This window comes from Sprattus sprattus (assembly GCF_963457725.1).
Source record: "Sprattus sprattus genome assembly, chromosome: 3".
NCBI lineage: Eukaryota > Metazoa > Chordata > Actinopteri > Clupeiformes > Clupeidae > Sprattus > Sprattus sprattus.
The window spans coordinates 15,346,562-15,372,330 of NC_137922.1; the positions used below are offsets into that span (position 1 = coordinate 15,346,562).

The window sequence follows — 25,769 nt, forward strand, 5'->3', positions numbered from 1 at the left end:
GTCAGAAGAAGCATGGCGGTCAAGGTGACTTCGGCAATACTACACTTTCCAGAAACTGTATATAATGATGTTTACTTGTCTTTCTGTTTAAGGTAGCGAGTGAGGGGAAAGATGGTAGGGCTGGCGGGTGTGGTTGAATAGGTTTTTCGGAAGGTGAGCGGTACCGCACGCTCCCGCACGAGCATCATAGCGCTCCCGACTGGCCTCTGTTTGGCCTTCAATGAATATAACTAGCCTTGTGACTGCCGTGGCTAGTAATGTTCTGCGCTTATCCAGATTAGATAATAGTTACTACCCTCGGCATCCTCCTGTTATCGTGGTATTGTAGTGGCTGTCTCTGTGATTATGTCTAGTACAGCCAGCTAAACTGGTCTGCTTTGTTGATGTGAGTGCTTGTGATGTGTAGCTCAGTAGCTTGATCTGTTGGCTATACAGTTAGACAGGTTCTGTGCATGTTACCTGGGTTAACCTCGGAGGAGTAAGGACCTGTTACAAAGCTGCATACCAAGCTTCTTGACTTACAGCATGGGAGTAAACATCGGGGTAAAACTGTGTTCTTGCTTGAAACTGTAACTATGTTAACCGCACAATTACTGTAATGTCGAGCAGAGCTTGCTTGCTAACTATTCGCTGCTTCAGTTTACAGTGAGCGAGTCTTGTGTGTGATGTGTCACCATGTCATTAAATTTTATGAACATGTCAAGAGGATTAATGGTTACCAGCTGGCGGCACGGGCCGTGTTATCTAGTTACTCAGCTCAGTATACTGTTTTGACGTCCCGTTCATATATTTGCAGGTGCAGTCAACCAAACGGGCCGACCCGAACGAATTGAAGGTCATCTTTCAAAAGGTAAGAAACTGTGACTTTGTAGCGGGCTAGAAAGACAAAATTACGCCACATCACCGGTGTGAGTCTTTGTGTTCTTCATGGGAATGTTATGAGTCCTTGATCTTGTTATTAGATTACTTGGTTGTGCGTCAAGATTTCAAATCCACTTTTTTGAGTTTGTAGTTCTGGAGGAGTGCAAATATTTTGGGTAGCTTCAGTGGGTAGCTGCTCAAAAACTAGTGTATGTCCATAAGTGTTGTCACTGTACTAAAATAAAGCATTAAATTGGTTAATGTTAGATCTTAGGGATACCCCTATTAACCCATATCGCCTTCACTCTTTCCAGTTTCATGTGGTTGAGGAAGACCTCCATGAGTGTGTCTGTGTGTGCCTGCGCATGGCGCAATGTGGTTTCATTGTGTTGTTTGCCAGGAATGCCACAAAGAAGGCTTTGGATGTGAGCTCACTACTGGTTTTTGTGTGTGTGTGTGACCGAAAAAGAGAGGTCATATATGGCAGTTGTGCTGTTCATGTGACTGAGTGCATTGTGTTTTTGTGTGTGTGTTCATGCATTTTGAGGCATGCATGGATATTGCAGGCTATGCGTGTTCCATGTTTTAGAGGTTATTCTTATATGCCTGACTGGAATTTTGTAAGTATGTTGCCTTTTATGACACTAGTCAGGCTGTCATTTCCTCCCAGTCTGGTCTTGCTATCTCGGGAGAATGGAGAGAGATTGGCAAAAGGTTTGGTAAATTATAGGATGTGTAAACAAACAGTTTGTAAAGAGTAAACATTGAGTTTTGTCAGACAAGGCATTGACTTTCACTGTTTATCTGTTTAGGGAAACTGTGCGGAAAAGTGTAAATTATGACACTGTTCAAACACACGGAAGGGGTGTGGGTGTGGGTGTGGGTGTGTGTGTGTGTGTGTGTGTGTGTGTGTGTGTGTGTGTGTGTGTGTGTGTGTGTGTGTGTGTGTGTGTGTGTGTGTGTGTGTGTGTGTGTGTGTGTGTGTGTGTGTGTGTGTGTGTGTGTGTGTGTGTGTGTGTGTGTGTGTGAGAGGTGGCATTCTGGTTCACAGCTCTTTCATGGTAGGCCCCCCTTTGACAGAGAGAAATAAAGGGCCCCAAACACCACCGTGCAACGATTGAGATGCTTTTATAGCCTATTACCTGTTATAGCCAGATACCTATCAGCTTTTGCATAGCTTTTCTTGAACATTCTTTCTACATTTGAACAGTTAACACTGTCAATTTAATTTAATCTACCAGTAACATTTGGGTACCACTGCTTTAAAGAGATTACCGCAGAAGGTTACAATGTTCATGTCTAAATACTCGCGGGTCTAGGAAGAATGGTTATGTGATCGTGTAGCTTATATGTTTCATAGCACCAACATTGGGATGCTTGACCATGGAATAGCAGCTTTCACTTCTGATTTCTGTGCTAAGCCTACACCTTAGAGCCTAACAGGGCTTAAAACAACCAACACATACACACACATACGTCACACACAGTCCAAGCCGTGCTCATGTGAGAGAATGCTAATCTTTTTCTCTGATAATGACCTACCATTACACAAAAGTAAGCTCCAGTTTCTCCCCATAGGCAAAAGGGTTAAGGGTTAAGACCTGAGCCAGGATTAATTCTTAGGAGTGAGAGCTACCATTAGTGAGCGCGTGTTTGTGGGGTGGGTCATCAACACGCTCTGAGCAATCTGAATTCTCAAAAACCAGACACAAACAATATAACTTCATCCATGAAGTCAGTAAGGTCAGCTAACAGTGTTCGCCTAACACATATCTAACCTCTACATGTTTGTCTCTTTAAATGCGCAGTGTGTAGGATTTAGGGGGTTCTATTAGCGGAAATGGAATACAGTATTCATAATTATGTTTTTATTAGCGTGTAATCACCTGTAACTGGAGGATCATACTTATTATTTAGCGCAAGAAAAAGCAAGTCTGAATTCTCGTTTGTCAAATAAGAGACAACATGAAGCAGAACCGACAGGCGACGGCAGAAAACAAGGATAAACATGGCCTTTCCCAGATGGAAATTGCTGATGAGGGACACATTTTCAGCGTGACACTGAAGTTTGTGCTGGACAGGTAATTTAGCCTACCAATCTTATACAATTAGTTGTTTTAGTGTTGTAATGTTGATTTAGGGGGTGATGTCTGACATCACTGGGTTAAATCAGAATCAGAATCGTGTTTATTGGCCAAGTAAGTTTGTAACCAAGCTTTGGTGATGCTCAATGGTGTGCTGCTTTCACCTGTTTATTGTTTTGTCTGTGTGCCACTGTGAAGTGTGCCACTGTGATGCCCTTTGGACAGTACTAGTTTTAGCCATGGCACAGTGACCTTTGTGGCTAACACGTGTTCTGTGTTGTTGTTCATCCCCTGGCCCTCAAGTGTACACACACACACAAACACAAACAAACACATACTTTCAAACCCCTCAACTGGAAGGATGCTGATTCCATGAAAGCGTTTTTCTTAAGGAGGGGTAATGTGCCAAGCTGTTTAGCGTGTGTGTGTGTGTGTGTGTAAGTGATTGTGTGCATGAATATTTTATTTGTTTTGGAAGGAGTCAACAGTCTTTCAACAGATTTATTTCCTTGAGTTCCTAGTTATCAGTAATGGTTTCTGATACTTGCATAGGTATGTGCATTTGTCTATCAGCTGTGCACATGGTGCAGCTCATGCTGATAGTGGTCACTCACACACACAAACAGAAACACACACACACACACACGCACGCTCTCATAGCAGGAAACGGTTTATGAGTGTGTTAATGACTCATTAGGTGGAACTGAATGAGTGAACGTGTGAATTGAAAATGACATGCATTGTAGTGAGTGAAGGGTTAAAGTGTCTTCATGTGTTACAGATAGTGATTATTTTGTGTGTGTGTGTGTGTGTGTGTGTGTGTGTGTGTGTGTGTGTGTGTGTGTGTGTCCTCTCCATTGTAGCATGCAAGCGTGTTGGACAAGGATGGTGAGCGGTTTATGACCCCGGTGGACTTTGTGCAGAAGTACCTCGGCCTTCACACACAGGTCCATCACAACCCCAAAACTGTGCAGCTCATCGCTGGTGTGGCCGACACTACCAAAGACGGGTGAGGTACACTCATACACGCAGACTTGCACGCACGCCCACACACATACACTCACTCAGTCTCACACTCACTCAGACAGACACTCCATATGACACATGCTCACATGCTCTGTATTATCAAATTTAATGGCAGTTATTAGTCTCCACATGAACAGATATGATTATTGTGCTCCTCAGTCAAGCTCCTTCCAATGTCCTGGCTGTGATTAGATAAGACACAGAGTGGGAGATAAGACACAGAGTCTTTATCATTATGGCCCTTTACAGTAGTCGTCCCCCTCCTGAGTGCCTACCCTTCCTTTATGAAGTTGGTGTAATACAAACTAACACTTCAGAGTAATAAAATACATGCTCTTGTAGCAGTTATTTTGAGATAAAATATAATCTATTGATTGATTGAATTATTTCGAGTCCAAATTGTTAATTGTTTAAATTATTGAATTTAAAATGTACTGCCAGTATGTAGGACACATAACCCCCACCCACCCCCACACACATGGGGATGTTATGCGTGTGCATTTTATGTAGGCCATGTGTGGTGGTCACTAAAGCAAACGGGCGCCATATTGGCTCCATTCCCACTGGTTTTGATGTGACCTCCGGTCAAGTGTGAAATGGACTGTGGGGCACTCTTCAAAGGCTCAGGCTAATGTTGGCCAAATAATGAGACATTTGTGCAAACTCACATTTTTGCTAGAATTTAATGACCACCACTAAGACCTGTTGGTTGAATCACAGGACATGTAACATGATATTTTAGGTCAGATTAACCCCCAGTCACTGCAACAAACTGTATGTACGCAGTCTATTACCTTAGACCAAATTCTCTGGTATTTTCAGATACATCCTTTTTGATACAAGTGAGAGGATTATATGCATGTATGTGTTTGGACGTGGTATGAAGGCAATGTTTTGCGCGTCTGAGGGTGCTTTCTGTGAGGGTGGTAGGGTCCTGATTTTAACTGGTAGATTCTCTACAAACCAGCCCAGACTATTTCACTTAAGGCTGCTGTAAGTGAAGCTTTCTTTTGTAGGATAGATCTGGAAATCTGATAAATATGACTAAAAAAGATCAGCCAATGAAGAATCTGAGGAATCTTGGGGGTTTTGTTTGTGTTTAGGCTTATGCTATAATTTTTTGTTAAGCATGACATCAGCAAAATAGTGGGCTGGGAGATGGGGATTGGGACAGGGAAAGTTAATTGCCCAGAAATGTTGTGTGCCAATATAAAACTCATATTTTGTGTATTTATTTACAAGATGGAATGAGTGTGTGTTTGTGTGTCTTAGCTTACATATCTCTCTCTCTCTTTCTCTCTCTCTCTACCACAGGCTCATTTCTTTTCCGGAGTTCTTGGCCTTTGAGTCTGTGCTATGTGTGCCAGACGCTCTCTTCATAGTGGCCTTCCAGCTCTTTGACAAGACTGGCACTGGAGATATCTCTTTTGGTAAGGGATGTGTGTATGTGTGTGCATGTGTGAGCATGCGTGCGTTGACTTTAAGTCAAACAGGTTTTCTTGGGCTTAAGTGATGGTTGTTGTTATGACACAATTGTTAAATTGTTGAGGTGATTTTGGATTACAAGCTAAACTGTGAGGTTACACACACACACACACACACACACACACACACACACACAAAGCAGGTGGTTAGGTGGGGGACCCTTGACCCCTTCCTTGGTCACACACACACACACACACACACACACACACACACACACACACACACACACACTTAGATGTATTCTCTCTCTCCCTTTCTCTCTTGTACACACAGATTTTCTCTCTTTTTCTCACACACCTTTTCTTTCTCTCTCTCTCTCTCTTATGGGTAGTCATGAGAATCAAGCACCAACAACTGTAGAATAAAGCAGACTGTTGGATCGTGTCCGTCTCACTGAGTGTGCTTTTCCCTCTGTACGCGTAGACAATGTGCGTTACATCTGTCTCTCGCTCTCGCTCTCTCTCTCCCCCCGTCTCACTGAGTGTGCTTTTCCCTCTGCACGTGTAGACAATGTGCGCGACATCTTTAGCCAGACAACGGTGCACCATCACATCCCTTTCAACTGGGAGTGTGAGTTCGTCCACCTGCACTTCGGCAATGACCGCAAGAAACGACTCACCTACCTGGAGTTCACCCAGTTCCTGCAGGTAAGCTTTGAAACAGTTAACACACACACACACACACACACATACACACACACACACACACACACACACACACACACACACACACACACACACACACACACACACACACACACACACACACACACACACACACACACACACACACACACACACACAGAGTTTGGTCAGGGCTTTCACCAAATCCCTCAAATACTTGGGGTTCACACAATTCCAAATTAAAATAGGTAAGCTAAGTGTTTGCAGACTTCTATCAAATAATCTTTCTCTCTCACTCTCCTTTCTCTCTCTCTCTCACTTGCTCTCACTTGCTCCTCTTTCTATGTCTCTCTCTACCTCTCTCTTTCTCTGACTTGCTCCTCTCTCTCTCTCTCTCTCTCTCTACCTCTCTATCTCTCTCTGTTTACCACTCTCTCTCTTTCTCCCCCTCTCTCACTCTAGTGCACACTCATACACACACATAGATTTCATGGGCTGACACAAACATGTAGGAATCAATCTGTAATGTATAAATGCAGACAGCCATAGACCAAATATACGTCCATAAAGCATACATACTCCCATACACAGATAAATGTTGGATGTGTCTGAATTCTAGTACTTGGATTTCTCAGAGAATCTCATTGGCTGTGACAGCAGCCCTGACCCCCCTACCTCTCTCCTGATTGCTCGCTTGTCATCTCTAATCATGTCTGATTGGTCGGCATGCACCTGTTTCCTGTTTGTGTGCCAGGAAAGGGATCATGTTACATGGCCTATGGCTTTGATTGGGGGTGGGGGGTGTTTCTTTTAGGAAGGGGAAGGATAACCATATAAACAAGTGATGATGTGAAGGCGGTCGCGGGGTGGGGGGTGTTGTGTTCTAGTGTGCTAACATGAGGCATGGCTGCCTACATTGTAGCAAAGGCATTATTAACAGGGGGCAGCAGTGTCTGTCATAAAAGAGGTTTGGTAATCCTGAACGGAATCCATAGCCAAGTGTGTTGTGTGCATAGAACAAAGGGGAATGTTCATTGATTGGAGAGACACTAAAGAGGACTAAACAGGGCCAAGTGTTGGTTAAAAAAGACAGCTCTGATTCTTCTCCCTCTGAGGAAAGATCTCATGTAATCCTGCCGCTCAGCTGCTGGAGCAGGGCATTAGTCATAGGACTTGTTTCCCATTATTTGTATTTTGTAAAAGTATATATTATGCTGTCCTTGAACTAGAGGGCACTTGTAAAGGCACACAAAGCACTATGTATGGGCAATAGTGTGTATATATGTGTGACGACTTTATTTGAGTTTTGTAAAGTTGTTCTGTAAGGGTTGTAACTTGGCACTTGTGAGAACAGAATCTCAATTACAGACGGGATGTGGTCAAGCAGGACAGCCAAGTAAGAGGGAGTGTAGAGAGAAATCAGGACAAAAGAACAGGATACAAAAGTGTGCTCAAGTCTGCCACGTCTTTTTCACAATTTGTCGTGTACGTGTGTTTGTGGCGTGCCCTTTTTTACCCTGAAGTTTGTCCGTTTGTCCTTGCCGTAGGAGCTGCAGCTGGAGCATGCGCGGCAGGCGTTTGCACAGAAGGACAAGGCCAAGAGCGGAATCATCTCGGCCATGGACTTCAGTGACATCATGGTCACCATCAGGCACCACATGCTTACCCCTTTCGTGGAGGAGAACCTGGTGTCGGTGAGTGCGGGGGGTTGAATAGGTTGTGTTCTTCCTCCTCATTTGGTTATTTTGCATCACAGTCACCTGAGACAGAAGTACCACCTGTTCTTGCTGGATTACTGTGCCCTTTCTGTGTGTAGCAGTATGAGATTGTATCTTCTGGTTGTGTTTGGTCCCCCCAGGCTGCAGGGGGCGGTACCTCTCACATGGTTAGCTTCTCTTACTTCAACGCCTTCAACTCCCTACTCAACAACATGGAGCTCATTCGCAAGATCTACAGCACTGTGGCAGGCAACCGCAAGGACACGCTACTCACCAAAGGTATTTACACCGTCACAAACACACAGTCGTCAGTGTGCCCTGACAAGGCACAGGTAGGCAGGGATGCACTACTCACCATTCCATACACACACAAATGGGTGTTCTCATCACCATCACAGTGAGAAACCACAGAAAGACTAGCTAGACAAAATGTAAACACATACACACATACCATACGTACCGAGACAGTGTTAAGCACAGTGACAACTCACTAATGAGACATGCAAGAACCAAACCCCATATCAACAAACCCATAACATCAAACCCATATGCATGCTCATGCAGGAAACAGCAAAGAGTATAACACAGAATGTGTTTGGGATAACTATTAATAATATGATCATTAATTGTAGTAGTCATGTAATTATGTAGTTATTATATGTACCATTTTTATTTTACAATGTAATTATTCACAATTATACCCAATTCTGTTAGTCGTATGACTCTTGTATGTTTGTTTGTCTGTGCAGAGGAGTTTGTTCATGCTGCTAATAAGTTTGGCCAGATCACTCCCATGGAGATCGACATCCTGTACCAGCTGTCTGGCCTTCACTCCCAAACTGGGTTGGTATTTTCTCCTATTGGCTGATGCTTCTTAAGAGTCAAAAAAGGTCCTCTCTTACTTGTTAATGTGTCAGATGTTGGAAGCTCATCAGCAGCCCCATAGAACACGCATATTTTCTCAATGGACATAATTGTGTCATGTTTATTGGATATGAAATGTTTCATTGCCTTATGCATTTGTATCAGACTTTTCACTTTGGGGGTACATTTGAACCATGTTTGTAGTTAAATTGGATGTATCCCCAGCAGAAAAAGTAAATCAAACTCTCCTTGTTTTTATTTATTTATTTATTTTGCTTTGCTGTGTTAGTAAAAGCATTCTCAAATATAAAGTTCAGTGACGTTCATTGACACTCGTTTGAAGCCAAGAAAGACACCAGCTGAACACATTTCAATCCATTTTATTGCTTTATTTTTGGCTGTATTGGGGCTTCTGGTCTTTTTTGGACAGTTTCATGGGTAAACTTTACAACTCCGCATTGTAGTATGAAAGGTGGTCAGGATTCATTGTGACTGTTTCACACTGCATACACCGCTCCCTCCTCTTTTATTTTTCTCTTTCTCCTCTGCTCCATCTCTTACATGTTGTACCGTTTTCTTTTTCTCTGCCCAATTTTTATTTTTTTTCCCTGTCTGTCTTGGCCTTTCTGTCTTGCCACTTTCTCAAGTTCCCGTCTCTCTTTCTAGAGGGTTCTCTGAAGTATTGGTGCTCTTGGCCCTCTCTTTGCACTGTTTGTCTGTGGTGTTTGCCAGAGCCAGTTAAAGTCCCCAGTAAAATAGAACCCACACACACACACACAAACAAACACAGGCACATGCACACGCAAACACACACGCACACATTTAGTTTTGTTTTTTTGTCAGCTGTGAGAAACCGTCCACCTAGCTTAGTGTTTCGTTAAGTGTTGTCATGGCAACCAAAGTTTACAGTGAGTGTGTCATGTGTCTAGGCGACTGAACCTGGCAGACATCGAGAGGATATCGCCACAGGAGGAGGGGGCACTGCCTTACAATCTGGCTGAGGTCCAAAGACAGGTAAGGTGTGTGTGTGTGTGTGTGTGTGTGTGTGTGTGTGTGTGTGTGTGTGTGAGTGATGTGGGGGTTCTCTGTTTTCTTGCTTAAGTTCGATATCATATGTGGGACATCATGTACAGAGAGATACAAGTACACACCATACTTCATGTTCATACCAGCGGTGTCAAATGTTCAGTTTGACTTTGCCACCTACACACACACACCTATACATGTATGACAAGTACACCTCCCCAAGCATACATGTGTCATAGAAGCTGGGGTATAGGCAGTTCTTTGACATGTTGAATGCGGACTGGGTGTTGGCACAGATGCCCTGATTTGTTTCAATTGCGATTCACAAGCTAAAGATTCAATTCTATTTGGTTTGATTCTGCCTTGATATCAATAGGAATGAGATATGTAATACTATATAGCAGCTTTCCATAAACGGAGACATGTTTATAAGCTCTGAAGGAAACACTAATGGTGAAAATCACAAAAGAAAAGTGCAAAGGATTATCTTGAATGCAACAGTTGTGGAAAACGATAAGAGAACCAGAAGTTTGGTCCATACATTTCACACATCGAATCGTCAATTTCAAACTATTATTAATCGAGGAAAAAATACTATATTTTTGCACACCCCTAATGTCGGTACGTCCTGTGTGCTGTGCTGTAATTGTGTGAGATTGGGGCACTTTCCCCACTTGGGAAGACCGAACTGACCTCAGCTGTAATTATCCCCGGCTGTAAAAGAGCATTTTCTCAGAATCCAATAACCAGCTTTCTGAGCCCCCAACAATAATTGTGTGTGTGTGTGTGTGTGTGTGTGTGTGTGTGTGTGTGTGTGTGTGTGTGTGTGTGTGTGTGTGTGTGTGTGTGTGTGTGTGTGTGTGTGTGTGTGTGTGTGTGTGTGTGTGTGTGTGTGTGTGTGTGTGTGTGTGTGTGTGTGTGTGTGTGTGTGTGTGTGTAATGGGCTCTATTGATTGACACACACTTGTACAGTAAATGACCACTGCCTAAAAGTGTCATGCTGCTATGGCCAGCTACAATATGTTTCTGTTTACTTTTTTCTCTCTCTCTCTCTCTCTCTCTATTCACCTCTCTCTATTCACCTCTCTCTTTCTCTCTATTCACCTCTCTCCTCTTTGTTCCCTCATATCTGCTCTTTTTCATTCATGCTGTTTTTTTCCCTCTTTTATGTGTGTGTCCCCCTCTACGTCTGTATTCTACTTTCTGCTCTTTCCTATTCCTCTCTCCAAACATTCTTTCTCTCTATCTGTACCTGTGTCCCTCCCTCCTTCCCTATTTATCTCTCTATCTGTACCTGTGTCCCTCCCTCCTTCCCTATTTATCTCTCTATCTGTACCTGTGTCCCTCCCTCCTTCCCTATTTATCTCTCTATCTGTACCTGTGTCCCTCCCTCCTTCCCTATTTATCTCTCTATCTGTACCTGTGTCCCTCCCTCCTTCCCTATTTATCTCCTTATCTGTACCTCTGTTCTCCACTCCTTCCCCTCTTTTTTCTCTCTCTCTCTCTGTAGCAGTCACAGGCGGGCGCCTCACGGCCGGTGTATTTGCAGGCTGGGGAGTCAGCGTATAAGTTCTTCCTGGGCTCCATTGCTGGAGGTAATGCCCCACACATTTGCCCCACACATTTGCCCCACTCTTTACCCCACTCTTTACCCCACTCTTTACCCCCCCCCCCCCCCCCTTCTCAGTAGCAGTCACTACAATCTCCACTTAGTTTTATCCAATAATCCCAATAGTCTCTTCTCTTGGGTTTTCTAGATGGAGTCAGTGTGTACCCGTGTGTAGTAATCTGTGTGTGGAGTCTGTTCTCTGCTTCTCCTGCCACTTATCTCTGTTGGCACTGTGTAATCTATGCAGTCTCTGCCAAGTCCTGAGCATGTTTTGAGAAAACAAAAGTGTAATCCCGTTAGCATTATGCACTGATGCCAGTGAGGAGTGCCATCACAGCCACTCCAGTGTCAGCTGCACTCGCTGGAAAAAAAGGTTCTTCATGAGTTGTTCAAAAGACAAACGATTTATATAGAAGTCAGATGCCTCCATGGGCAATGTTTCATCAGATGATATGATTCTGCAGTGGTGAAAAGGGTGCTTGCGAAACTCAATAGCTCCCACAAAGTTCAACTCATGAACAACTCTTCATATGATGGAACCCTTTATGATGTTGTAAGTTCCGCTTTCCAGTGGTTGTCTTGAGGCGCGCCAGATAACTTTTTTCTAGGGTTTGAGAGAGAGCGTGTGTGTGTACACCTTTTTTTGTTCTTGGAGAGCTCATGCAGATGACGGTTATGTAAATATTTCCCGTAGAAGCTCCCCATCGCCATCGATCAAAGTAAAGAAACCCTCCAAAAACACGCTTGAATGGCAGCCTGCAAACCTGGCGTCACGGGACAGACACTTAGCAGTCATACTAAAGTATAGGCCTGCCGCCGTTCAGGGTTTTGTCCCCCTCTTCCTTTCTTTTTCTTATGAAAGCTCACATTTCCCCCTCCTACTTCTTGTCTCCTGTCTGCCACTGTAATGACTTTAAACACGGTGCCTGTGCCTGTGATCTGCGGGGCATTTGATGTCTGAATCTCCATATCCACAATCTCACTGATATTACATCCCCGGCCGAGACACGGCTTTGATGCCGGCGCACGCCCAGAACGGCCTGAATTCAGATGGTTTTCTGAGGCTTCTGAATACTGTTGTGCATATAATATGTGTTATATTGTGTGTGTGTGTGTGTGTGTGTGTTTGTTTGTGTGCATAGTTATGTACCTGGATAAAGTCTTAATTGTGTTTATTTTTATGTTCTTACATGGCTTGTGTCTGTTTACTACTTTGTTCATATTTGATGTGCGACTGGATGAGTGTGTGTTAACTGTGTGTATGTATGTGCATTAAGTGTATGTGTGTAGGTTTTCTAACTGTGTGTGTGTGTGTGTGTGTGTGTGTGTGTGTGTGTGTGTGTGTGATCAGCCACGGGGGCGACGGCGGTGTACCCCATTGACCTGGTCAAGACTCGCATGCAGAACCAGCGTTCCACCGGCTCCTTCGTGGGCGAGCTCATGTACAAGAACAGCTTCGACTGCGCCAAGAAGGTGCTCCGCTACGAGGGCGCCTTTGGCTTCTACCGAGGTACACTGCCCACTCGTGTGTTTGTTTTTTTATCGGTTTTGGCGTGTCTCTGTGTGTGTGAGTGTCTGTGTGTGTTTACTGTGCCTGACTGACTGCCAAAGACTAGACGTGGAAGACCAACACTGCCATCTACTGTCTGAAGCTATTTTTGCAGTCTATGTGATGTAGCAAATGTGTGAATGCTGTCTTAAACTGGGTTTGTGTGTGTTTATGTGCGTGCGTGTGTTGCCAGGCCTTGTGCCCCAGCTCCTTGGTGTGGCTCCAGAGAAGGCCATCAAACTGACGATGAATGACTTTGTCCGTGGCAAGTTCCAGAAAAAAGACGGTTCCATCGCCTTACCTGCTGAGATCCTAGCTGGTGGCTGTGTGAGTATTCAAGAGCTTATGATGTGTGCGAGGTGTCAGAGTTGTATCTTTTTGGTATTGTATGTTTGTCTGTCTATGTGTCTGCCTTCATGGAAATGTATGTTTAGCCTGTGTGTTTTGTGTCTGTATGTTTTATTTTATGGTCGCCATTTGTGTAGGAGTAAGAAGAAGTTTGTGTGTAGGAGTCATTTTGCAAGTTTCTGTGGCGTGAGAGTATACTTACGTGTGGCAAATGTTTCTGTTTGTGTGTGTGTTTTTGTTGTTTGTGTGTGTGCTTGGGGGAGGGGTGAGTGTGTGTCTTTGTACTTGTGATGCTTGTGTGTGTGGGTGTGAGAGAGAGAGTGGGAGCCCCCCTCGTCTTAAATGGGCGGCCCATTCTGGTACCCCATAATTATGGTCCATTTTTAAAAGTGAGCTCTCCTCCTTCCACCGGGCCTATTTTTACCCGCCGCTAATTTTGGCCCGCGGGGCTTCCCTTCACATGTGGTCTCTGACCACTGGCTGCAGGGGCCGTGTCGCCATGGTAACGCCCCCCACAGGGCTGCAGTTTGACCTTTTTTAGGGGTGTGTAGTGGGCCTGGGTAGGGGGGGGCTAGCGGGGCTGAGGTTGCGACCCCTGCCAGGGTTTTGATTGGTGGCGTGCTCTAGGCCAGCGCAGCCACATTTGGTTTACTCAAGACTCTATTCCTTCCCTTTATCTGTGGACGGAGAAGAAGGCGACGACTAAAATTGCACCATGGCATTGCGGAGGAGATGTATAAACATAAACAAAAGTCATAAGCACAAACATCTCGAAAATAAACAAACACACTAACAGCACGTTGCAGTCCCTCAGAGGGGAAACATGGCTACAAGAGGACGGTCTTTCCCTGTCAAGAAATCAACTCAATCTTGCAGTCAGCCCCACCAAGCCTGGTGCTCACCAACCTGCAGAACAGTAGCAGTAGCTCTTTTATGCAGCGTCATTACAAACAGGGCGGATGCTTTGTCCTAGTCAGCTTCCGTCATAGTAACTTATTTCTGTTGTTCTTCTGATCCTCTCCTGCCATTAGTCATGGGTCATTGAGACTGTAGACCTCTGATGATAACAGGTCACTCATTATAACACACACAGCCTTCATGTGAAAAGGGAACTACTAATTAACCCAACACAATCATGGGGCTTTAAATCCACCATATTAATACTGAAATGATTATAAAGACGTTATATCCAGTTTCTGTTGGAATCCTGTAATGCCATCAGTGCCTCTGTTTTGGGTTATTGTGACACTAGAGTTGTGCAGATACACAGCTTAAGAGGACCAGGCCTAAGCTGAACGCCATTTCATTTTGGAGAAGAGGTGGAGGGCTACAGATACCTGTGTGTTCACCTTGATAACAGACTGGACTGGAAATGGTAACACTGAGTCTCCAGGAAGGGACAGAGCAGACTCTACTTATTGAGGAAGCTTAGGTCCTTCAGTGTGTGCAGAAAGATGTTGCGTATCTTTTACCAGTCTGTTGTTGCTGCAAGTGCAATTTTTTTTGCAGCATCAGCGCCAGTGATGCTATCAAGTGAACTTGCTAAAGCTAAAGCAGGCTCTGTGCTGGAGAATGTTCTGGAGCCCCTAGTGTTGGTTGTTGAGAGAAGGATGTTGCACAAACTGCTCAACATAATGGACAACACTTCACATCCTCTGCACGATCTACTGATCAGACAGCAGTGTGTTTCTCAGTTGGAGGCTCCTTCAACTCCACTGTAATAAAGACCGCTACGGGAAGGTATTCCTGCCCTCCTCAACAGCAATATATATTGCCTCCCCTCTGTGTCAGGAGAGGAGGCTTATCCTCTGAGTGGTAATGCAGACCTGCCAACATGTACGTATTTTGCGTACCTGGCACGCATTTTGACATCAAAGTACGCTGGTACGAGTTGATGGTCTAAAAGTACGCATAACCAAAAAAATATATATATATCTTTTTTTTTTTTAGAACGCATAACGCTCAATAATGCATTGCCGGTTTTCAACGGGTTCAAACTTCACAGTCTGTCTCGAGTCACCAATGCGTACATAGGCAGCTGCAGCAGATCAAGAAGCAGAAGAGGAGTTTAACCAATCACAGACCCCCTGCCGTTACTATCGTTACTATTCCCTGTATGACCATCGAAATCAGAGAATACTAGGTTACTCTGCGGTCAGAGCAGTGCCGCTGCTAGCTATTTTGGGGCCCTAAGCATAACTCCTTTATTGCCCCCCCCCCCCCCCCCCCCCGAAAAAAAAAATTGTTTTTTGCCAGTTTAACATTTTATTAAAATGCAAAAGTTAAATTTGTAATTTGCTACTTTGTAAACACAGTACACAGAACAGCCAAAACATACATACTGATGGGATTTTAAATGGACCTCTTCGTACCATTTCAACGCGATGCGCATCTAAAATATGTGGCGGCCAAAGAGCAGGATCAGTTGGAGGGGGCACACAGGTCTCTACATTGTCACCTACTGATGGACTCTCAATGACACTTGTGCTTTCAGAGGTGGTGGTTCTCTGCGGATCTGTTCTTAAAATGCTGGTTGAGGGTTGTTCATCATCTTGGCTTGGTGTGGTGGTGTCTACAGACCTGCAAGACGGTTGCTCCTCCTCTGCATCCTTCTTGGTCACGTGCTCCCACTTGCACATATTTCAGCATAGACCCTGCAATAATTTAGAAATACAACGAAAAAGGATCAGTATAGAAAGAGCCAAAAATATTCAAACAAAGAATCTTAAGAATTATAAGAATTAAGAATTATAAACATTTAAAACTAAGGTGCTCTCCCCCTTTATTGATCAACTATTTGATAAATGTAATCTAATATAATAGCATAATAGAATGTAAAGTAAAGTAACATTTAGCTGGCGTCAGTTCAAGTCTTTTATTGTCAGATGCACAGAACAACAGAGTCAGACTGGGCACTGAAATTCTTAGGACAGGACACCGTACCACACTACCATAACATTACAAGGCATAATATATAAGTACTCCACGTGATATAACATAACATAACTTAACAATAAGAACTTAACAAACGATATACCTATGAAAGACAAATAATAGTAGACCTACTAGATAAACATATTGCACAATTTGCAATATAGATCCTAAACATAAATACACGCACTAAACAGATACACATACGTACCTACATGTCTTTCACTATCTGCTAGAGCTATACTGAACATAGGCTAGTTAGGCCTACTGGTAAAATGCATAATGTTTAACAGTAAAATCTCAATTTAGCTTGCACCTAGGGTTGCCAACTTCCTAAACCCCAAATGAGGGACACTTTCTTCCAGGTGCGCACACGCGCCAACAGCTGACCAACAATAATGGAAATTGCAAGGTTTCATTAGCCATACCATAAACCTATTAAATTCAGTGTTATTTTGGCAAAACAACTACTGTACTTGCTTGGATGTATTGTTCATAATAATAGTCAAGACAATCGTTACAAGTTTCTCTCAAATTTCATGTTGTTTTCGTTGAAATAGCATTAGACCTGTTTAGCCTTTAGACTCCTGGTTGCAATGGTTATCTAGGTGCTATGCTAGCTAGCTAGCTAGCTAAGGGAACTTTTAATACCCTTAACGATCTAAATGTAAGATTTCCGTTTGCATGAAATTAAAGATAGTTATCTAGCTAATGTTATAGTCTCTCCTCGATTTAATTTCTACAATTATAATGGTTGCTTGAGAAAACTTCGTATGAACGAGATCATGTTCATGAGTTCATATTCACATATATTAACACCAGTTCATCATGTGTAAAGAATTCTGATACGAAATATGAAAACAACAATGTGCAAGCTTCCAATTTAATCGTGATTTAAGATACTTAGATCGCTAAAAGTTTCACCTTTTCGTGTTGGCGTTGCAAATGCTTGTTGTGGAGAGTGTAGTCGAGAGCCGCTTGTCTCCAGTGCACAGACACTAAACTGTCATATTTTTCTCTTTTCACGGATACAAATAAAAAAGGCTGTGATTGGAATACGGAACTGCAGCTGTCCCTGACGCTGACGGGACAAATCAAAATCATAATTCGGGATGTCCCGGACAATTCGGGACAGTTGGCAACCCTTCTTGCACCTAAGTTATAACATATTTGAGTGTGCTAACATTAGCAATAACGTCAGCTAGTTCGAGGTGTGCATAGGCTAACCATTCAATTAGCAGCACATTTCCTGTATTTTACAATGATTAAACATGGACTTACCTGATTGTGATGCCAAGGATTAATCTCGCTGTTTCTTCTTCTTCCTTTTTTCTGCCCCTGACTCATGCTGTCTTTTCGAGGCCATTCCGAAAAGTTATTTAGAGTCCTGTCAAGTTCGCTGTCAGGTTCGCCTGGCCACTTTAGACAGGGCAACCACCGCGAGCTTGGGATGTTGCATGTGTATTTGTTGGGGAGGGGGGGGGGGGGGGGGGACCATCGTAACTTTTTTTTTTAGCAATTAAATATATCTCTTGTTCTGCCTGTTTTGTGATATGCATGGCTAAAAGGTGACTTATATTACTATACTGAAATTATATCGGCATTATTATTATTATTATTATAACTATGATGATTTTTTTTTTTTAAAGTTGCCTATTTTGGTGGCCCCCCTCAGGACTTGGGCCCTACGCGCAGCGCGTAGTGCGCGTTATGGGAGCGGCGGCACTGGGTCAGAGGAATCAACCGCTGTTTAGGTGTCAGTTAGCGATTTTTCATTCATGAATACTTACCTAATTCTCCCTTCCCGACCACATCTGGCCAATTCTTCAAGTGAGGACATTAAAAAAATCACTTAAGGTAAACTAACGACTAATGTAGAGATAAGACGTTAAAAATGTATTTATAAAAATGTAGCCCAACGATGTTAACCATGTGGTTTTCGTGTTCGCCATCGATTTAAAATGGTGTCTTGGCTGTGTTAGAAATGGTTTGACTTTACGCTTTTTGTGTTTTTTCAAACTACTTATTTTAGACAAACTCTTGTAGTATGTTACCATGGCAGAACCACCGGATAAAATAAAAAGATCGCAAAAAATCATAGATAGTTACCGGGAGAGATGGCCATGCCTCCGTTCTTTTCAGACACATCCCCACCATGCTTTCTGCACAGTGTGCAATGTCATTATTGACATCAGTCACCAAGGAGCAACAGGTAACGAACACAGTAAGATGCATATTATCAGAAAATCATAGGCCTATCTGTTAAGTTCATGCTAGAGGTCCGCGGCAGTCTTCTACGTACAGTGTCCACACATGCTTACGCACAGCTGTTGTCAGGCCACAGTGTAAAAGGCTATATGTTTCTAATAATAATAATAGGCTAATGATAATAGCAGACATCCAAAGTCTCCCGGAAGTTCCGGGAGTCTCCCGCATATTGATAACCACTCCCTGATTGCCCGCAAATGACTTAAAATCTTCCGGAATCTAGAGCGAGCGACGTGCTCCAAACCATGTTAGCATCTGTGTAGAGCGCGCACGACAGAGAGAGAGAGGGACCTGGAGACTGTGCGTGTGTGAGTCAGTGTGCGTGTGTGCCTCAGGAGCATCCTGATTGGCCTGTTTCGGTAAGTCAACCAATCAATTTTCAGTGTGGGCGGCCTTTTATCTCTTTTCCCGAACCGAATCAATCAGTTCAGTGTATCTAGGAACAGGGGCACCATGGCACAGGGAGAGTGCCCCCAAAAAAGTTTAATTTCATGTGCATATTATTAGGGCTGGGGGTAAACGATTATTTTCAAAACGATTAATCTGGCGATTATTTTATCGAATAGTCGACTAATCTAACGACTAATTGGACGATTAGTCTAACGATTATTTTTCTGTTGCTCGATTAAACCCATAATGTATCTCAAATAAATACCCCAAAAAATCTTAATAATATACTTTAATGAGCACCGTTTTGCACAGCAAAAGTCCAACAATGCATTTCATGTTTATCTAGAGTTCACAGTAAAAATGTTTGGTACTCAAATGAGCCCTATCACATTTGGATGTGGTGCTCATTAATTTAAATGTTTTCAGTGCTTATAAAAACATTCATTCATTGATGAGCACTGCGCACCACCTTATGTGCAGCCCTGTCCTGGACGTTGCTTGGCTGCATTAGTTGACATTGGCGATCTAACGTGGTAGTGAATCATGATACATACTATAAGCTGGCCAACGTTAGTCTAATGTTATGTGTTTGACTCGTAAATGACCACAGCATGAGTTAGCTCTCTGTGCCGTTTGTTGGTGCTTGGTTGGCGTGTTCTGCAGCCGTAAGTTAACGTTTACTAAACTGACACAGCTGTCTAGCCGCTGCCGCACGAACAAACTGCACGGAGAGCTAAGAAGATAGTTAGCTAGCACCACCGAAGTGCGCAGAGCTCAAGCTACACAACACACTGAACAAACGTTAAATACGAGACGTTTGAGAATGGAGATAGAAACGCACCCCATTGTCTCTCGTGAAGGGGACAATAAGTAACGTTGGTTACATTAATTTAACGTTTGTTCAGTGTGTTGTGTAGCTTGAGCTCTGCGCACTTCGGTGGTGCTAGCAAACTATAGCTCTCCGTGCAGTTTGTTCGTGCTTGGGTGCTAGTAGTTAACGTTAGCTAGCTACTAGTGTGTCAGTTAAGTTAACTTACGGCTGCAGAACACGGCAACTAAGCATGAACAAACGGCACAGAGAGCTAAGTCATGGTGTTGGTCAGCTTATAGTATGTATCATGATTCACTACGTTAGATCGCCAATATCAACTAATGGCGCCAAGCAATTCCCTGGGTTTCTGCTCTCTCAGTCCTTGCGCAATGTTTGTTTCTGTTTGGGTCAACCACGTGTATGTGCCGAAGCGTCGACGTAAAAATATGGCGTCGACGTAATTTTGAAATCGACGCGTCGACGTCATCGACGCGTCGCTACAGCACTACATATTATTCATGCCAGCTAGTTGCCAGGGCTACATGAAAACAACAAGCTCCTTAAACTTGTTTAAAGTTGCAATGGAATACAAATAAAAGCAGTTAACATAAATAGGATAGTATTAGCTGCATATAATAAATAAATAGTAAAAGTAATCTACATATTTAAACATAATTAACAAAGAATTGCATAGGGCTATAGCCTATAGAATGATATTATGCTTTTATAACTTTTAGGGACCACAACAGTAATACGTAGGCCTGGGGGGGGGGGGGGGGAATACCTCCCTGAAATGACTTTTTGCAGGTTGGGATGTCTGTAATAGCCTAAAAAAACGCTTCCACTGACTAGAATTTAATTAAATAATAAAGAAGCAAACACAGCGCCATCATTTGGTCTTAGCAGTTGTCTAGTCCTGGTATCACATGTAATTGGGCTTGCATTCGAACATCAGACGTGGGGAGAAAAAAGAATGATGAATCATGACACTTGATAGGTATGAGGTAGGGAAAAAATACAACATGACCATTGTGTGAGAAGTTCCTAAGGAGCCTAGAGTGAAATAACATCCCAGGCTACAAATTAGTTGTCACAGTTATCACTTATAACTGTTATCACAGTCTTTTTATTTTATTTCATTAGGCCTTCTAAAGTGGTTCAGAACTGCATTATTTATTAGCTCAGAATGTCGTCGATTGGTTCAATCATGCAACAACAGCATTATAACTAATAAAATGAAGGCCACAAAATCTTGCCGCGCCGCGCCGCACCGGGGTGGTACTCAAACACATTTTCCAATGTTGGCAGGTCTGGGTAATGCATGATGCACATTCTACATTTCATTTGCACAGATAGAGCTACATCAGTTTGTGTGTATGTATACATCTGTTAATACTGTGCTGTTTTACCTACCCCAGTGTCGGTTTTTGTGTAAGATTAGTGTGTTCTGTGTGTTTGTGTAAGTTATGCGTGTTTGTGTAAGTTATGTGTGTTTGTTTTGTGATTTATGTGAGTTGCTGCAATACTGCCATTTCCCTTTAGGGATCCATAAATTATTCTATCTATCTATTTATCTATCTATGCTTGATGATACCAGGGCGCTCATAACACAGGCAGCCTTTTCATCAAAGACTTATACCTCATATCTCCAGTTGACGTTGCGTACTTCCAGTCATACTCGAGTAACGAGAACCATTCCTGAAAGGCCAGCACTAAACCATTAGCATCCCGTTGTCTCCCTGACCCAACAAGATGCCTCGTAAAGATAAAGGGAAGACCACAGACCAACAGATAAACGAATGTTCGTCTCCTCTTCTCTGCCTTAGCCTAAGGGGGAGTGTGTGTGTGTGTGTGTGTGTGTGTGTGTGTGTGTGTGTGTGTGTGTGTCATTATTTTCTCTCTAAAGTACTCATTTATGTTCATTTTATGGCACTTGCCATATAGATGAAATACCACTAGGCCTTTAAATCAAAAAGGAACCACAGACCAACTCAACACGACCATGGCTCTGACCTCACCACATTAGTACTGAACTGGGTTTGTTATACAGGATCTTACTGATGAGGATGAATCATTAGGAAACGAATGACAAACTCCACCTCTGTTTGGGCGACTTAAAGAGGGATGACGAGTGAAAGACAGAAATAGCAAATAGAGGGAGAGGAAGGGATGGTGAATGGAGAAGTGGAGGAAGTGAGGGATGGGTGCAGAGGGCTAGACAGGGGTGATGAGGTGTACTTGAGTCAAAGGTGAGGGGTCAAAGTGCTGATGCCGGGGTCGGATGCTTCAGGCCATAGCCGGTCTCTCTACTCTCTGTCATATTCCTTCTCTTTCAGTGTGGTTCTGTCTTTCGTGCCGTCTCTTCCTCCATCCCCCCATCTGTTTGCTCATGACTTTTGTTTCCATCATCATGCTGTCTCAGTCTCTCTGTCTTTTTCTCCCCACCCCCCTCTCTCCTTACACCAGCCGTTTACTAGAATGTATAATTACTCTAATTTACTAGAACTACTATGAAATGATCAGTCCAGTCCCCCTCGCTAGCACAAAGGTTACTGTGCTACATGTGCACCTCCCCGGAGCTCGCTTCATTCCATATTAACTGAAACACACATATGAGGAGAGATGGGCCTCAGACCTCCTTTCACAGTCTGTCTCCTCAAACACACATTTGATAAGATGATGATGTTGATAATTATTCTTGTAATCGGTGGATGAATCCAGGTCATGCTCACTAACGTGGAGATGGGGTGTGTGTGTGTGTGTGTGTGTGGGTGTGGGTGTGTGTGTGTGTGTCCCTGTTTGTTGCCTCATACCTGGCAGTAATGCTGTGTATTGCTTCTCTGCCTGTAGGCCGGTGGGTCTCAGGTGATCTTCACCAACCCCCTGGAGATTGTCAAGATCCGTCTTCAGGTTGCCGGGGAGATCACCACAGGGCCACGTGTGAGCGCGCTCAGTGTGGTCAAGGACCTTGGCTTCTTCGGCCTCTACAAGGTGGGTTAGTTTTGGAGGTGTGTGTGTGTGTGTGTGCGCGTTTGTGTGCACGCACGCACAAATGTAAGTGCATACGTCTAATTCTAAGTATGTTGGACTGATGTGTGTGTGTGTGTGTTCTCTGCAGGGTGCAAAGGCTTGTTTCTTGAGAGACGTCCCCTTCTCGGCCATCTACTTCCCAGCGTACGCCCACATGAAGAAGCAGTTTGCTGACGAGAATGGCCATCTGGGAGCCCTCCAGCTCCTCACCGCTGGTGCCATCGCTGGTAGGCATAGCAACTCCTCCCGCTAGCCAATCAATTGGGCCGAGGCCAGAGACTTGGGTTCTCCTCATTTATGACAAATGTTGATGATGGTTGAGCTGTAGTATGTCCAGGGCCCCTGCTCACAGAGATCACACACAAACACAGTGACTGGATGGACACGAACACACACACACACACACGTGGCACAATGTTCTTACCCCGTGAGCTCTTGTTTCTCAGGTATCCCTGCGGCCTCGCTGGTCACACCCGCTGACGTCATAAAGACACGACTTCAGGTGGCCGCGCGTGCGGGTCAGACGTCATACACCGGTGTGATCGACTGCTTCCGCAAGATCATGCAGGAGGAGGGCTTCAAAGCACTGTGGAAGGGAGCTGGAGGTGAGTGTACACGCACGCGCACCTCACTCAAAATCTGGGAAAATGCTGTGTGTTCCTGTGGTTCAACTGGAAGAGCAGCTGGTAGAACAAGGTGCTAACACCACCAACATCCTGGGTTCAAATACCACGGAGACCACTGATGAAAATGATGGAAGTCACTTTGGAGAAAAGTGCCTGCAAAATGAATACATGTAAATAGACATATACTCGCATACAGGCGTAGTAACACGCTTGACCTTCCCTCCCTCCATTTGTCTCCAGCTCGAGTGTGCCGCTCCTCCCCTCAGTTCGGCGTTACCCTGGTGACCTACGAGCTCCTCCAGCAGTGGTTCTACGTCGACTTTGGCGGACAGTGAGTATCATTACCGTAGCAACCATAAGACAGATCATTATTATAATTGGTATGCTTTGGATTCAGTGTTTCCATTGCCTGCATGTTCAAAAATGTGTGCTGTCTAGCAAATTCTGACCCTAGGAGAGTATTTTTCACTTTCACCATCTCTCCTCACTGTAAGCCATTTCAACTTACCTAGGCTGAGGCAGCAAAAAACACATGTCAGCCTCAGCAGCAGTGCACTAAGCATGGCTCTGAAGCATCTGAAGTTTGCCGGGGCTTTAAATCTTGAATATCTAAATGATGTACGATGCGTTTGAGTCCACACACTCTTGACTAATTTGCGTTCATGTGCTTTCTGCGTCTCCTTTCTAAATTCATTTTTTGTATATCTCTTTCTAGACGTCCAGCCGGCACAGAGCCCACTCCCAAGTCCCGTATCCCAGAGCTTCCGCCCGTGTCCTCAGAGCACGTCGGCGGTTACCGCCTGGCCGCCGCCACCTTTGCCGGCGTGGAGAACAAGTTCGGCCTTCACCTGCCCAAGTTCAAGTCCTCTGGGGTCGTCTCCCTATACCACCCCGAGCCGCCGAAGAGCGAGAGCCCTCCTCCTCCCCCCGCCGACACCCCTTCCTCCTCCTCTTAGAGACTAGCTGCCCCACCCCATCCACCTCCCGACGGCGGAAAGCCTACTCTTGACCAATGGCTGCATGCTCTCTGTCTCCCAGCCCGCTGCCACTTCACTCCATCTCTTATTGTTTCTCCATCCACTTCCTCTGAGATGAATCATGATTTTATTCCTCGCTCATCTCCTCCCCCCTTTTTTGTCCCTGGAGTTCCTCCACTGACGGGGTCCGACCTGGTGACTCCAGCGGTCACTCACAGACATCTGCCTCTCTGAATGATTACGTCATGAATTAGTGTTATGAATAATGGTTTCTGATTTGTGGCTACTGCAGCAGTTTGAGTGCACACATTTTGGTTTTATCTGGGATTTTTGTTTTTCATTTTCCTTTTCTTTCCTATTTTGCATAGTTGCACACTTTCATTTCCTGTACATAGTGTACATCTGTACAGAGACACAGAGGAGGAGAAGAGGAGAGAGAGAAAGAGAGAGGTGAAAAACAGGTAGGAGGGCTGAGGCAAGGAGGGATGACCTCCGTGACCTTTATTCCGAGAAGAGAGGTGTGTGTGTGTGTGTGTGTGTGTGTGTGTGTGTGTGTGCTAGCGCGTTTGTGTCTGTGTGTCTTTCTCTCTCTCCTCATCCTCCCCACTCCTCCACAAGCACGTCTCTAAAGAAAGATACAAAATTTAAAAAACAAGGCAATCTCACAGAATGATGCACTGACGGTTTCCCAGATGTGTTTCATCGATCAATGAGAAACTTTAAAAAAAGAAGACGAAATAAATGTAATAATGATTAGGACATATTATAAATGTATTTCATTCTTGTATTTTATTGAAATAAATCATTGTGTTTGAATTGAGCAAGAGTGGGTTAAGGTGAAAGGTTTGTTACAGGGTGATATAAAAGTCTTTCTAAGAGAAAGAGACCGGGCGGTGCAACAAACAGAAGTACAAAAAACGTTCTGGAATACTGGACTTGGTCACTTCATATCCATTTTTTAAATGCACATTTCAAAAACCACATGTGCATCAGTTATGTATGTGTGTGTGTGTTTGTTTGTAATTTTATGTCTGGAATGTGTTTGTGTGGAATGCATATTGTTTCGAAGTGTGTGTGTGTGTGTGTGTGAGATCAATTTTCAATTTACCAGACCCATCTGCAAACCTTCATAAAGTCTCTCCGATATGGAAGACTAAGAGTTTCAGGAATAACACTGGAACAGACTAGCACAACAGGTCTCGCTTTGGTTTAAAAGTAGGGGAAAAAAGCACTGCAACGGTTACCAAGTAGTACCAAGCCAGGAGAGGTCCAGGGAGCCTGCAGCCAACACTACTGGCTGGTAGTGGTCAAAATCAGTGCTTGTAATAGAAAGGTCAAGCACTTGCTGGAGAAACATGCCACAAAATGAAATGTATGATTATGGATGTTGTCCAAATAAAACAGATTCTAAATGTGTGCTGTGGTTAAAATTATGCTAATTGTTTTCCTGTTTGAAATGAATGCATGCGTTGATTTAGGAGAAACTTAAGAGGTATAGAGGTCATGACCTCAGCATAAACTCAATCCAACACTCTCCCTCTAT

At 43.9% G+C, this 25,769-nt stretch overlaps 1 protein-coding gene across 2 annotated transcripts; it reads left to right on the plus strand.

The window, feature by feature from the left end:
• Positions 1–25,046, plus strand: slc25a12 (solute carrier family 25 member 12). 2 transcript variants are annotated; one of them, XM_080834657.1, is made up of 18 exons: positions 1–24; positions 93–153; positions 797–850; positions 3,809–3,954; positions 5,286–5,401; positions 5,964–6,103; positions 7,627–7,773; positions 7,938–8,076; positions 8,547–8,640; positions 9,591–9,675; positions 11,198–11,282; positions 12,648–12,806; positions 13,039–13,172; positions 22,444–22,584; positions 22,712–22,850; positions 23,070–23,228; positions 23,490–23,580; positions 23,965–25,046. In XM_080834657.1, the coding sequence occupies exons 4-18, from the start codon at positions 3,845–3,847 to the stop codon at positions 24,203–24,205; spliced, it is 1,980 nt and encodes a 659-aa protein (XP_080690783.1). In that variant the 5' UTR covers positions 1–24; positions 93–153; positions 797–850; positions 3,809–3,844; the 3' UTR covers positions 24,206–25,046. The 2 variants fall into 2 exon arrangements, with proteins under 2 accessions (XP_080690783.1, XP_080690784.1); XM_080834658.1 differs by lacking the exons at positions 1–24; positions 93–153 and adding an exon at positions 511–543.
• The last annotated feature ends 723 nt before the right edge of the window (positions 25,047–25,769 follow it).

Coding starts and splice junctions, on each gene's coding strand:
- slc25a12 (XM_080834658.1), top strand. Junction 8,077..8,546: donor GGACACGCTACTCACCAAAG/GTATTTACACCG, acceptor TTGTCTGTGCAG/AGGAGTTTGTTCATGCTGCT. Junction 9,676..11,197: donor TGGCTGAGGTCCAAAGACAG/GTAAGGTGTGTG, acceptor CTCTCTCTGTAG/CAGTCACAGGCGGGCGCCTC.